At 36.2% G+C, this 14,326-nt stretch overlaps 1 protein-coding gene across 2 annotated transcripts in view; it reads left to right on the forward strand.

Annotated features, from left to right (window-relative positions):
- Positions 1–14,326, forward strand: part of LOC134213211 (calcium uptake protein 1 homolog, mitochondrial) — a 67,695-nt gene that overhangs the window by 23,846 nt on the left and 29,523 nt on the right. For both annotated transcript variants that reach the window (XM_062691944.1, XM_062691945.1), the window contains exon 6: positions 4,649–4,763. In XM_062691944.1, the coding sequence (XP_062547928.1) occupies positions 4,649–4,763 (115 nt within the window). The remainder of the gene's footprint in view (positions 1–4,648; positions 4,764–14,326) is intronic.

Raw genomic sequence — 14,326 nt, forward strand, 5'->3', positions numbered from 1 at the left:
ATGTTTTTTTTGTAATAGGGGGAACGACGGCTTTGGCAGGTTTTGTTCTATTATTGGCAGGGTTTTTTTATGACTGACTAGGCTCAAATTTGGCCTAAGCATTCTTTGCATATCAAAGAATATTGTGGCCAAATTTCATAAAATTTGGTCGACAAAAACCCCCCTGCCAATAATAGAACAAAACCTGCCAAAGCCGTCTTTCCCCCTAATTAAATCTTGTTTTTTTTTTGTTGTTGTCTGTGGAGGGCCTTTGGTTGGACGAGAGGGATGCTGGTATCAGCCCCTCTTTCAGCCAGTGGCTTGCTAGCACTAGCCTAGCACTATCACTGACAAGTTAAGAAATGAAGATTATTTCAAGACAAGGAGCTCTAAGTGATGTAATTTAACACCCTTCAATCATTTCGGTTTAGAGAATATTTTCAAAATACTTACCACGAGATTTCTATCCTCTCTTGGACGAGAATAGTTTTATGTGACAAGTATTTTGATCCTCAATGATATTCCCAAGTAGATGTTTGTTGGAACGTTTGGAACAGATTATTAGGTTTATCACCAACTTCATTGGGATATTCTGTCAATGTGTGTCATTTACATATCTAAAATAAATTCGCCATTTTTTGAAATTTCAAAATTTGTTTTAAAATTTTGTTCCCGAGAAGCTTCATTGAATAATTAGCCAACATGTTCTCTTAATGATATTTATTCAAATCAGCGAACTAAAATCGTGGAAAGAAAAGGGTTCGTGGTTGAAACTAATTTGTCTCTATTAATAATGTTGTTTCACTGACAAACGGATGTACTATTTGCATTGAATGTTGATCGAAATCCTAGCTAGGATAAGAACTAACACCATCATTTGTTATCTAAAGTAGATTTTTTTAATGTTTTTAGCAAAATAGTCAATTATGAAGCAACTTAGTTTGTTACAACATTGAAGCCGAGATCTAAGCAAACAAAACTTCTTAAAATATCTAAAATGTATTCTACAATGATTCAACAAATATTTTTCATTGTTCGTGAACTGTTGAATATTTGAAATCAATCGTCAGTGAACAATGTAATGGTTTCAATTGCTATGTCCATTTGTCCATGAAATACCATGTGAAATACAGTAATGATGATTGCTATCGATACCGATTTATCAATGATTGCTTTGTGATTCTTGTCAGTTAATGATTTGTTCTTAGTGTTATTATTTATGCTTTTTACATGTTGCACGACATTTTTAACATTTTACGCAGAATTATTGCATGCTACTAAAAAGTAAAAATGGTATTGAAAAACGAATGGATTAGCTTTTCTACATTGTTTGGTTTTTGGAAGGCATCAATTTTATTTGATTATTTTACTGATACACGTGTTCAGTAGGCGAAATGATCTGAATGAAATTGATCCATTTTAGCTTTAAGAAAATATGAGCACTAATCTAAATCAGAATGGAACGGTTTCCCTAGGGGAGGTGGTGGTAAAATATACAGGGCCGATAAAATTAACAATACCTACTTTTCAATCATGCACATTGCACACGCATTACATGATATACATAAATTTATATAGTACTTAAGTTGATATGTCGATTCGGCAATCAAATAAACAAACAGCATCCAATGGCGCTTTGAAAATCTGGTCTGGTGATGAAGATGTTTACTTTTCCACTATGCTGTGCTAATTGTACCTGCACTATTTTTGAAAATCCGGATTTTGAATTTGTTTCTGAGTAAACCACTCATTAGGCTCTATATGAGAATACATGTTTGAATATAGAACTCAACGATGAATTTAACATTGATACCGTTTTCTGTCTGAATTGAACGTCCTCAGATGTTCATTTAGCCAATTTTTCCCGTACTATTCACAACTTTATATGAAAGGAAATATAATTTCAACCATAGGAGGTGTCTTCTTCTTCTTCTCTATTTATAAAAATGAGTTTGAATTTGCTTTGAGGCAATTTAACTCACGAACGGATGGGCCAATTTGTACGGTTTTCTCACTAATCGATTTGTCTTGAGATTCGCTGTGTTTAAATACATGAAAAGAAGAAAAATTTCATCGGGAAAGTTGAAAAATTATTAATAAACTAGTCGAACATGTCCAATCTTGCTCGTTGTTTTTTTCAACCAAATTGTCAATCATTCGATTGCAGCGTCGCACTCGATTTTAGTTTGAGTCTAATGAATGGCTTCGGAAATCATAAAAATGTTGCATTTTTTCAACTTTCCCGGTGATTTTTTTTTCTTTTCATTTGTTTAAAAACAGCGAATCTCAAGACAAATAGATTAGTGAGAAAACCGTACGAATTGGCCCATCCGTTCGTGAGTTAAATTGCCTCAAAGCAAACTCATTTTTATATATATAGAGATCTAGTCTACGATAAAATAAAGATACTAGCAAGTGGACTTCTGGTGATTCACTTTAATTTAAATTTTAATTTAAAAAAATCGTGGCGACTATAAATACCAGACATGTTTTGAAAAATGATTGTAATTTGTTTATCATCTCTTGTAATTGTGGGCTGGTACAATAGAGGTAATACTAAAGAGAGATATTATCGTTGTGGTTCCCTTTGTCCTCATTCTCAAACCTGTTGGATAGAATGTAATGCGGAATTTTGCTGTCTAAAGGTGAGGGATTTTCCAACAAATTCTCGTAGTATCCAATAACAAATTGATCCCATATACGATATGTAAAAAAAACTATAACACATAAAAAACTCAAATACACGTCTATCGTTGAAATAAACTTTATAAAGTCAGACTGAATTTGCCATATAGTGCTTGCTATAGTCGACGCTCCATTTGATTCTCATTTTCCGTTTCGGGATTTGATTCTGCGTCCCTATTATGAGCCCCTCAAAATATTCATATAACCCAAGTAACCACCAAGCATTAATTATTGCATGTAATCAATCACAGATCAGCATAATAAATGCTATTTGCATTAGATCAGTTTTAACGATTTAAAGATGCATTTATTCATCAACTGTCAAGCAACGATACAGTAGTTCAGCATCACGAATGCAGCGATGCATTACTTATGTTTTATTTCAACATGTCAAGGTAATGAAGCATTATTTCGGTCGTAAAAGGGCCTTTTTCCACTTTAAGTCAACTTTAATGGCTGTATTATTTGCAAGCATATATAGCTCCATGGTTACTTGGGAAGATACTCTCTTGTGTTTAGTTTTAACTAAATTGTAAAAAAAATCTTCTATTTTTACATTTCATATCATTTCCACTGCATGTACAAATCATATCGTTGGAATGTGAGTTGATGGTTTTCCCGATGGATTTCATACGAAAATGTTCATATTATGCTGTAATGATGTAGTTAAGGCCTGATGGTCCACTATTGGTCATTATACCCAGCATTACTGTCAAAACGTATAAATTTTGCATGAACCACATGTTTTCCATCAGTGACACGGCGATAATCTTGCCCTATAGTTTATTATCTCTATTTGTGATACCAATTTTGATGTCCCCAAGATTCGGACAGCATGAAAAATTGCAAATATTAGTCATTTTTTCAGATGTACATCAAACAGCGGGTATCAGATTCTGTACGAATACTTTAAAAACTCTTCAAAGAATTGTTGCATGTACAAAATTGCTAGATTTTTACACCAATGTTGCAAACAAATGAATCCCATGCTACTTAGCGGAATTATGGAAACAATAGTGCTGATTCCCATCAATAAATCAATACATAGCTTTGCTAAAAGAATTGAAGAAACAGTATACATCTAATTGGAGCAAGCGATGTTTGGAAATACTTTAGATATAAATGACGATTTGTTTTTCCTTAATCAATTTATCGTTCAAAGTATTAGTTAAATATTATACTTCATCAATATTTTATATTTTTTGTGGGTTTCTAATATACCGCCACTAATGCTACGACTACCTAATTCCTTTTAAATTTTATGCTCTATTGGAACTTTTCTGTTTCAAAACTTTAAATGCATCGAATAATCTTTACCATTGGTCTTAATACGGAAATTAGAATCTGGTTGCTTGGAGTGCGTAAATTATCTTAGAAATCCTTCACCATTTGATTTAACTTGCTATTTTATTATCAATGCTAAATCATAATGCCTTTTAATCACTTGCTTGATTGTAAAACAATGTATTTTAAATTACGGATACGATGTTAATTATTGCAAACTGTATTATTTCGAACCCCTAATTTGGTTCTCTCCTTAATTTCATGCACCTTCTTAAATTTTGATATGACATGACACTCCATCAATAGTATCGTGTTCTGCCTCCTTTAAAAGAAATCACGCTTCCACTTATTCTATTGAATCGTTTCCTTTCGGCATAGTTTTTGCTTTCCATTTTCGCTCTTGTTATGTCTTCCGGTAAGTGCTGTTTAACCGGAATAGTTTTCCAATTTCCTGAAAACCAACCCACCCTTGTACAAAAAAAGCCCCTTTGTTTTCCGGTCCCGTTCCGCTGCAATCTAGAAATTGACAAGCCTTGCCCTACTTTTTTTTACCCAAAATTTCCAAATTAATGACACTTTGTAAAGAAGCAAAGTTTATTTCGTACTTTAATTTCGAACATCTTAGCAGGTATTTTTCTAATTGATGTGTTTGTTCTCTTCCCTCGGCAACCGTGTACCGTGCGCGCGGATCCAATTGTAGAGCGTTTCGACCCGACTCGATTTGCACTTGGACAGTAACAGCATCTTCTACAAACTGGGAGCGTACGGGCTGATTTCCTTCTCCGACTACATCTTCCTGCTGACGGTGCTATCAAGTGAGTATGAAAGTGTTTATTTTCTAACGATTGTTTCTAAGATAATTGAAGAAGAACGGAGTATGCACTAGAAAGTTTTTAGCATAATGATTTTTTATTCCGAAGGAATATTCATTCAGACCAAACCATTGTGCTGTGATGGATTCCGAAGAATTGTTCATTCAGACCAAACCATTGCATTGTGCTGTGATGGCTTGACAGCATCCGCGGTCTCTGCATCGCGCTTTTAATTTGTATAGGATTACAGATGGTACTCCTGACAGGGTCCCATTCCATGCACATGGCCAAACATCAAGGATAGAAATATTGTTTTGTCAAAACTTCTCCGTAATCGTGTGTGCTCACTCGAGAATTTACGATGCAGCTAATTGGAACGTTACAGCACAAAGCATCAGAAATTGCACTTGAAGCAAATCGCAATCAAAACTATCGTCACAGTAACATTATTAAACAATGCTAAATGAATTGATGGTCTAATGGAACGTACACACGGTCAAGCAGTTTGACCTACATTGACTCCACCTCTCGTTTGTTCCAACATCCATCAAGTTTTACCAACAGCGGCACGAACAATCAATTTATTCGACCAACAATATCACACACGAACGACCGGAGCGCTAACTTGAGCATCAACCATCAAAAAATATATGGGGGTTTGTGCAACTTCACTACAAATGCTCAAACATGTTCGGCGAACCTTGACTCCACCCCCGACAACTCAAACCAAAATCAAACCGTTTTAATTTTTTCCAACCGAGCCGCCAACTGTCAAATGGTTGTTCGAACAACTTCACACACGTTCCAACAAAGCAGCAACCGAAGCGTTTTCTTGGGGGTGGAGTCAATGTTCGTCGAACTGCTTGACTGGTGTGTACGTAGCATAATGGCTACCGTTGCTGCCTAATAAGAAGGAAGGCTTGTCCTATTTTTACTTTGTATCCCATTGTTCTATCTGTGCTTCAAGTTCTATCAAATGTTTCTCCTTGTTGTACCCTTTATACTAACAGTTCCAAAACTCTCTCATGAGATGTGGTCCTACCGTACATAAAGTCGTGGCCAGGGACAAATCCCGACTGGTCACATTCTTACAATCACGAAAGGAAGGAAGGAATGTTATTTCAACATCTACAAGTGAAGATGCAGGGAACCCATCCTACCTTCACAGATGTCTCGGGAAGGAAAATTTGTGTTAGTGGGTTGGCTAAATAATAGGAAACACTATTCGACAATATAAAGCGTTTGTCAATGAAAATATATGGTGAAAAGTTATTAAAATACATTTACTACTTGTCGATCCGGCAGACGTTGTCTTACATAGTAGGCAAAAATGCGCTTTGTGAACTGCCTATGCGAAATTTCCATTCGAATCTTTATTTTAGTTTTTCACAAATTTACTCAAGCATCATGTTTCTTATGTGATTTTGAAGTCCTCTCGATCTCGATTATTAATTTTCGTGTCGCCAAGGCCCAAGGGCTTCACCGATGTTTATTGATAGAAATCACTGGATTGCTGGGTCGATCGAGGCTGGAATATTCCCAAGTAACCACCAAGCATTAATTAATGGTTAAGCATGTAATCAATCACAGAACAGCATATTAAATGCTAATTGCATTAGATCAGCTTTTCCGATGTAAAGAACGAACGAAAATCTCACCAAATATACAGATTATGTTAACTGGTATACCGTATACACAAAATATGATCATTGATGAATCATACAAACTATACATGAGCATTTGAACACGTTTTGCGATAATATGTTTTAATGATTAATTTTGGTGGAAAATTTCGCCTTTCAGAAAAGCGTACCCGCGTACCGGACACTTTTGCATCATGTTCAAATATAACGAAGTTGCTATTATATGAGTAGAAACTTCATTTAGAATAGCAATATTTTTCACTTGCTTTGAGTTGCGGATATTAAAATGTGTTAATAGAGCTTAATCGACTCTCCAGCTAAATTTATTAGTTTCTACTCCGAATTATCACCTTTTTTCAATGCCATCTTCAAATTTTTGTTCAACTTATTTCTGTGGCTTCCTGATACTTTAGTAAGAAGAAGCAATTAAATTGAAGTAAGTTTAACAAAGCTGGTGTGAAAATGACTATTTGCTTACATAAGAATCTCACTGTCCGGACAGCTGGGGGACAGCTGCCGGATAGACGAAATTGACTTTGCACCACAATTACATAACATATCTATTCAAACACAAACACAATTACATGATCGTTATTCAAAATATGGCTTATATTGACCATCTCTACATGATTAGAATACTTTCGATCGAATTTGATCTTGTTGATTCAAACCATCTAAAGTAATACATCTAGGTAATACAAGGAAATTTTGACCATTTTTTTTAATCCTAAATTTTGAACATAGCTTTCAACCTAGAGATCAAATTTTTCCTACTGGTAAGGGACTTTGAAATAGCTATCCTTTTCACTACATAAGCTGGTGGAAGGACCTCTGCAAGTATCGTTTTGAGAAGTGTCCGGTGTTGGGAGGTGTCCGGAGCTGGGGGATCTCCCCCTACATATGTTTTATTTCAACATGTCAAAGTTAAAAAATTATTTTGAGCTTTTTAGTGGAATGTCTTTACTTGTCATAAGACGAGTTTGTACGATCCCATTGAATTCCACCCCTTAATTGTATCTTGACAGATGCGTATTTCGACCTCAACAGTAAGGCCGTCTTCAGTGTATCGTACTTGACTCGACTTCAAAGTAATAAGGCATTATTTCGGTCGTAAAAGGGCCTTTATTCACTTCAAGTCTACTTTAATGGCTGTATTATTTGCAAGCATATATAGCTCCATGGTTAGGTACTTTGGGTTGATCTGCTGTCTGGCATCATTATCACCAGAACAGATCAGAAAAAAAAATGAATCTTTCTAACATCGGTTCTCCAGTGTTGGTAAAAACTCAAAATCTCAAAACTCATGGATGATTCAAATCAAGCGTGAGTTGAAACGCACCCAACTCAACATCTAAAAACTCATGGATGAGTTGAATCATCCATTTGAATCATCTTAGGTTTTCTTTTGTTCTCCTTCGTTAAAAACAGTGAATTGACGTTTGTCGCATAAAATATTAGACACTCTTTTATGTATAAGCAATGAATTGCCCCCAAATTAATTTCAAATGCGTTTTTAAACCAACATGATTTTTTGGCAAATGAGTGAAATGATGCGTTTTAGCATGAAAAATTCAAGCGTGATGCATTCCTTTAAAATCGCAGACTATTTCGTTTGCACGGGAGCGCTCGTTGATTGAGATTTATGAGTGATTTTACCAACACTGGTTCTCGGCTTCAATGGCGAGATCTGATTTTCTAGTTACAGTTGCCGTTACTAATTAATCAGACTTGAAAGTCTAAATTCGCGGAGGTACATAGCACGGGCCACGGCTCGTAGCTGATAAAATTCAAGGCAGAATTGAGTGCCATGAACTTTTTTTTATTATTAAAGAGACTTTCAGCCCAAGGAGACCATGAACTTGTTCAGCCTCAGCTCCATCTCAATAAGTGGATTAGGCTCCTGGAGCACCACCTTACGCTTCACTCTGATGGCATCCATATGCGCTTTAACTATATTTTTTCGTTAGTTGATCAGCATCCAGGTTTGATGTATTTCTTTCAACACAGAGCGCGTCGACCAAAATATATTTGTCGAAGCCGCAAACTCTGTATTAACGTAGGACTTACCTTTGTCACTATTATACTGTGGATGGCAGAGTCCAGATGGTCGTAACAGTTGTGATCTTAACTGACTCTGCAGTTTATATTTCCCACTTGGCATTTACTAGAGCTTTCAGTAGACCTTAAGTCTTTTGCGTTGATTTATTGGCATCTAATTTTTTTTTTATCTCTATTAAAGAGATTTTCTGCCAACGGCTGGCTCAAGGCTCATCTCTCATCTAAAGCTCCTAAATGCCAAAAAAGGAAGCTCATATCCCAAGTAACAATTTTCATGCCTGTTAGATTTATTCAATTCTTATAGCGGTTTTATGAAAGCAGTCACCATGGCTAGTTGCTCAGATTTATTGGCGATCTTATTGCTATCAATAAACCTCTAATAAATCTCCTCGAAAAGCTTCAAACGTCAAATGCCGACTGGTCTTGTTAGCAGCTCTACGGTTGTAACGAAGAGCATAATAAGTCTATTTTTCAAAGCTTGATCAAAGCCATAATGTTGGGTAGTAATGTGGTCAAATGAATAACCCCAATAAGAATATTTACATTGCAAAGGGTTTATAACGGTGTTTATTAAGAGCAACATTCGAAATCTATGATGGCCATATTGGAAATGGAGAGCCATCTTCAAGTCAGTGAAATTTATCACTGGAATCTATGATTAGACGGTATTTTCGCCGCAAAAGACACGTTTTTGGTAAAGGATATAAGAAACAAACATATTTGGGTGTAATATCAATTAATTTAGTGAAGATTTACGTTATTGATGTTATAATATAATTTTGATGATAATATAATTTTAAATTCATTGCCCAAAACTATATTAATTTGCGGGCGCGTAGTGCTTAATTTAATTTTTGCACTTTTTCATGAAAGTACATTGAAAAAAAAAACTTGAATTGAATTATTTTGTAGTCATCCTCATCATGATTTTCATCAACACTTTAGTTTGTTATTATTTGATTACAGAATTTTGTTTCTCTTTTTTCAAAACAAATTTTTGACAGCTGCCGCAGCCAAATTCCCTTTTTTGCGGGCGGCTTGAAACGGATTTTTATATACTCTTATAAGAGGTTTATAGTGGTAATCTGGAGAGGGCCATTTGGACATATCTTACTCTTGTAGTGGTCATCAGAAGGTTATCATGTAGTGATGGGTTTTATTGTCAGTTCTTGTAATTCGATCTTGAAAACCATTTCTAGAGCGGAATAAAACTTGAAATGTTACTTGGGATTGAACAATCCCAAATAACATTTATAAAACTATCAATAAAAGTCGCTATCACATGACCACTATAAGAGTAAGATAAGACCAAGTAACCCACTCTGGGTATCCACTATGAAGCTAAAGTATCAGAAACCCTTTTAGAGCCACACACAAAAAAGGAATTTTGCTGCAGCAGCCATTAGTAATATTTCGTTTCAAAAAGAGAAAAAAGTTCGCAGCAAAATAATAACAAAATGGATTGTTGATAAAAATCATGATGAGGATGACAAAATAATATCTTTCAGGTTTTTTTTTTCATATTGCGTATGATGATTTATTTGCTTATGGCATGATCGGTGATGAACAAACGCTAATGAAACATCGTAAGAGGAAAGTTTGCAAGGGAGCGCAAGATTGAAATTATTTTGAAATCTCAGCTAGGGACGCATGATCAACAGTTAATTGATAAGTCAGCTTTATTTTGCTAAAATGTTCTGAATTGAAATCCATTGAACGGCTCGATCCCAAGTATCATTTTAAGTTTTATTCCGCTCTTAGAATGGTTTTCAAGATCAATTTATAAGATCTAACAATAAAACCGTGTAATACACGGCAACCTTCTAATGACCACTATAAGAGTAAGATATTGCCAAGTGGCCCTCTCCAGATAACCACTATAAATCTATTATAAGAGCATTTAGAAACCTTTTTTAAACCACCCGCAAAAAAGGGAATTTGGCTGCGGCAGCTGTAAAAATATTGCATTAAAAAAAGAGAAACAAATCTTTGCAGAAAAAAATAACAAAATGGATTGTTGATGATGATGACAACAAAATAATATTTTATTTCAGGTTGTTTTTTCGATTCAGTACCATTGAAAAGAAGTGCGCTTCCGATTTTATGGTCAAATGATGTGAAAAAATAAGGTTGAACACTACGCGCCGGCCATATAACGTAGATCGGGGAAATAAATCGAAAATATTGATTATCACAACATCTAGGATGTCCACTAAATCAATTGGTTTTTTGCCCAAACTATTAATTATTAAAATTATTTATCGGAAAAAGTATGATAAGCAGTGAAAATTTCGTTAAATCACGCATTTCAGTGATCTGACTGCGAAATGCTTTTCAGTTTTCAATATGGCCATCATGGAATAATATCAGAAAAAAATTGCTTTTATAAAACACCGTCATAAACTCTTCCCAATACAAACATTCTTATGGAGGTAATTCATTTGACCACATTATGACCAAAAATTGTAGCTTTATTCGAGCGTTGAAAATTGGATTTATTACGCTCTTCATCACTACCATAGATCTGTTCATATGGTCAATAGGCATTTGACGTTTGAAGCATTTTTCAGCAGATTTATGGGAGGTTTATTGATAGCAATATATATAGCAATATTATCGATAATATTGTCCCGCCAGTCTTTGTAATATTGTTGTCACATTATCCGAGCCTCACGTTATACGCAAAAACGTTTAGATGAGAATAAAACGATCAATTGATGACTGAAATTTCAATAGATGAGTGATTTTTAACATGCGGTTCTCAGTTAACTCTCCATGTGCAATCCCAGGGTTTGCAGAAATCGCTCTCAATAGATACCGATGAACGATAAAAGATAGGCAAAAACCTCTTCGAATCATAACAACCGTGTTTACCGTGTAGTGTGGTACCGTGGGGGACCGAAATCCGTACCGCACCGAATTCCCTCTATTTCGTGAGATGTCACTACATTTAAGGGTGTTTAGGGAAATACATTTATAAATCATTTATCTTATCCTAAACTTATACTTGACAGTAAGCTTGCTGACCGTTGAAAAGGAAAATATGCTCTGAAATTAAAATATCACAATTGAAAAACTAATCGCCACCCAGAAAACGCAAAGTTTCAGCCGCCATTTTGTTGCATGCCGGATCTAATTGTACCGAAAGTGACTGTGTTTAGTTTGCAAATTGCAATAAAAAGAGTAAGATCAACAGGATAAACATCAAACGGATCGCTTTTCAAGATGCGAATTGGGTTATTTAAAGTGGACAATAGATCTGCTTTATATTAAATATTTAGTTAGATAATATCTGAACGGATTATGATCCTATGATTCGAATTCCGTCCACGGTGGACGGATTTCGAATGAGGATGCATCAATTTTTTTCATCATTTTATCATATTTTCTGTTTTCAATGCAATACAGTGAAGCACATAAGAAATAGAGATCCTTGGGCGCCTGTATTATTAACAAACGTTCTATTTGCATTTGATTTGTATTTTCTAGAGCTTTTTTAAATAAAATTAAGTACTTAGGTATACGGGTTACGATGCACCACGGTACACGCACGGCGTTAGCTTTCGTCATGCAACCAAATCGTCATGACGACGTTGAAGAACGAATACTTTATACCAACGTTTTTTAAGCGGCAGCTGCCCTGCGAATTTTTTTTATTATTCCTGAATTTGATGTAACTTATGAAGGCATTGTAAATTGATAATATACAAAGTTCATACTTTTTGTCAGGGAATCAATATTCGAGCAACGTCTAACAATATACCCTTTGTCGTCAACAGAGTTTGTTACTGACAAACGCACCTAGCGACAAACCTTTATCAGAACCCGAACACAATATGACAAGAATCATTTGCCTTGCATGCTCTGATATTTCCGAGAATACGATGCTAATATTGTAATCAATGTTGGATTCTCGAATATTTCCATAGAAGCAGAAACTATGATAGCATAAAACTGAAATTTGCTCTAGAAATGATGCAAAATAACGGGATGAAAAGTTAGCAACAAGATTGTCTGCTTTTTTGTTGCTGACAAAAATTTTCGGATCTTTGTCATTATTATCTCCGACAAAAACAAAGCTTTGTCGTTGGTTCTCTTTTGTCGCTTGTTTCGCAAGCGCATTTCAGAAAAATTGATTCCCTGGTTTTTGTTTATTTAAGGCGCCTTTATGTTGTTAACCAGTCCGTCTATAATGACGTGCAATCAATTATTGGTAAAGTGACGACGTAAATCGTCATAACTTTTGGTTGCGCGACTATCTTCGTGGTAGGCGTCATCCGGATACTTAATTTCGAGCTATCAAGCGTTGCACGTATCATTCTAATCAGTTTCGCCGGAAAACCATGTTCAGACATTAACTGCCACAGCTCATTTCTTTTCAATGCTTTGGAATCAATGAACAGATGGTGAACCTGCAACTTGTACTTCCGGAATTTACCAAAGATCATCCGCAGGCTACACGTCTGATCCGTCGTTGATCGGCCCTCCCAAAAACCTGTCTGGTATTTACCAACGATGAACTCCTCAAGCGGTCTCAGTCTGTTAAACAGAATTCGCGACAAAATTTTGTACGCCGAGTTCAGAAGGATGATCCTGTACCTGTACCTAGTCTGTGCCTTTTCTTATAGATTGGGCATATGAGGCCATTCAACCAGCTGCGGGTAGGCAGTTATTCATAATTCCACATTTTATGGATAATATGATGGATCGATTGATGCAGCAGCTCATTTCCCTGTATGAGAAGCTCGACCGGGATCTCGTCTTTCCCAGCAACTTTACTGTGATATGGAAATGCTAATATCATCTTCCAAACTTGGACGTACATGTTCATGATAGCATTAGAGGCGAAAGTATAGAATTGATAGTTCCGTTAGGATACGGCAGGCATGAAGAATGTTTTTATAGAATTCGATTTGAAAGCGAGCGGAGGGCAATATTTGTGATGGCACATATCGCACGACCTTCCTTCTGCCAAGCTCCCGTATGAAGGGGGAGGGAAGAATATCAGTGTGGAAGCTGATATATCTCCACTGGCAAAAGGAAGGTGGTTTGACTTGCTCATATGCCATCGCGTGCGGAAGGATTTGCTATCGACGAGTACTGTCCCCAAATTTCTAATATGACATCAGCATTTAGTCGAATAGGATTTTTATTGCACAGTTCTGTTTTCTCATTGCGTCCGTCTCGTCGCAACCAACTTGGCTGCCTCGGAGAGAACAAAGCAGAGAAAGGCACTGCTGCTGTACCGTCGACCAATAACAGCTTAATTGATGGATGCCCCACCAAGGGTAGTACACTAAATTAATGATTTCGTGTGTGTTACTTCTACGTGAAGTTAAACGATTTACAATGATATGGAAATGCTAATATCATCTTCCAAACTTGGACGTACATGTTCATGATAGCATTAGAGGCGAAAGTATAGAATTGATAGTTCCGTTAGGATACGGCAGGCATGAAGAATGTTTTTATAGAATTCGATTTGAAAGCGAGCGGAGGGCAATATTTGTGATGGCACATATCGCACGACCTTCCTTCTGCCAAGCTCCCGTATGAAGGGGGAGGGAAGAATATCAGTGTGGAAGCTGATATATCTCCACTGGCAAAAGGAAGGTGGTTTGACTTGCTCTTGCTGACAAAACTTTACTGTATTTCAGTTCGTTTAGATCCTTCTTTACATCATCCAGCGTAAGTGGTTCCAAAGCTTGACCGTCGCCGACTATGTCCATCCTGCTTCTTAATACACTTGCATTTTCACCGTTCCACAAATCTTCGAAGTGCTTCTTCCACCTGGCTGCCATCATAGTCTCTTCTGTCGGCAAATTCCTTTCTCGGTCATACCAGGTAGCACACATGTTTTTAATA

The sequence above is a fragment of the Armigeres subalbatus genome, chromosome 2 (assembly GCF_024139115.2).
Source record: "Armigeres subalbatus isolate Guangzhou_Male chromosome 2, GZ_Asu_2, whole genome shotgun sequence".
Classification (NCBI taxonomy): Eukaryota; Metazoa; Arthropoda; class Insecta; order Diptera; family Culicidae; genus Armigeres; species Armigeres subalbatus.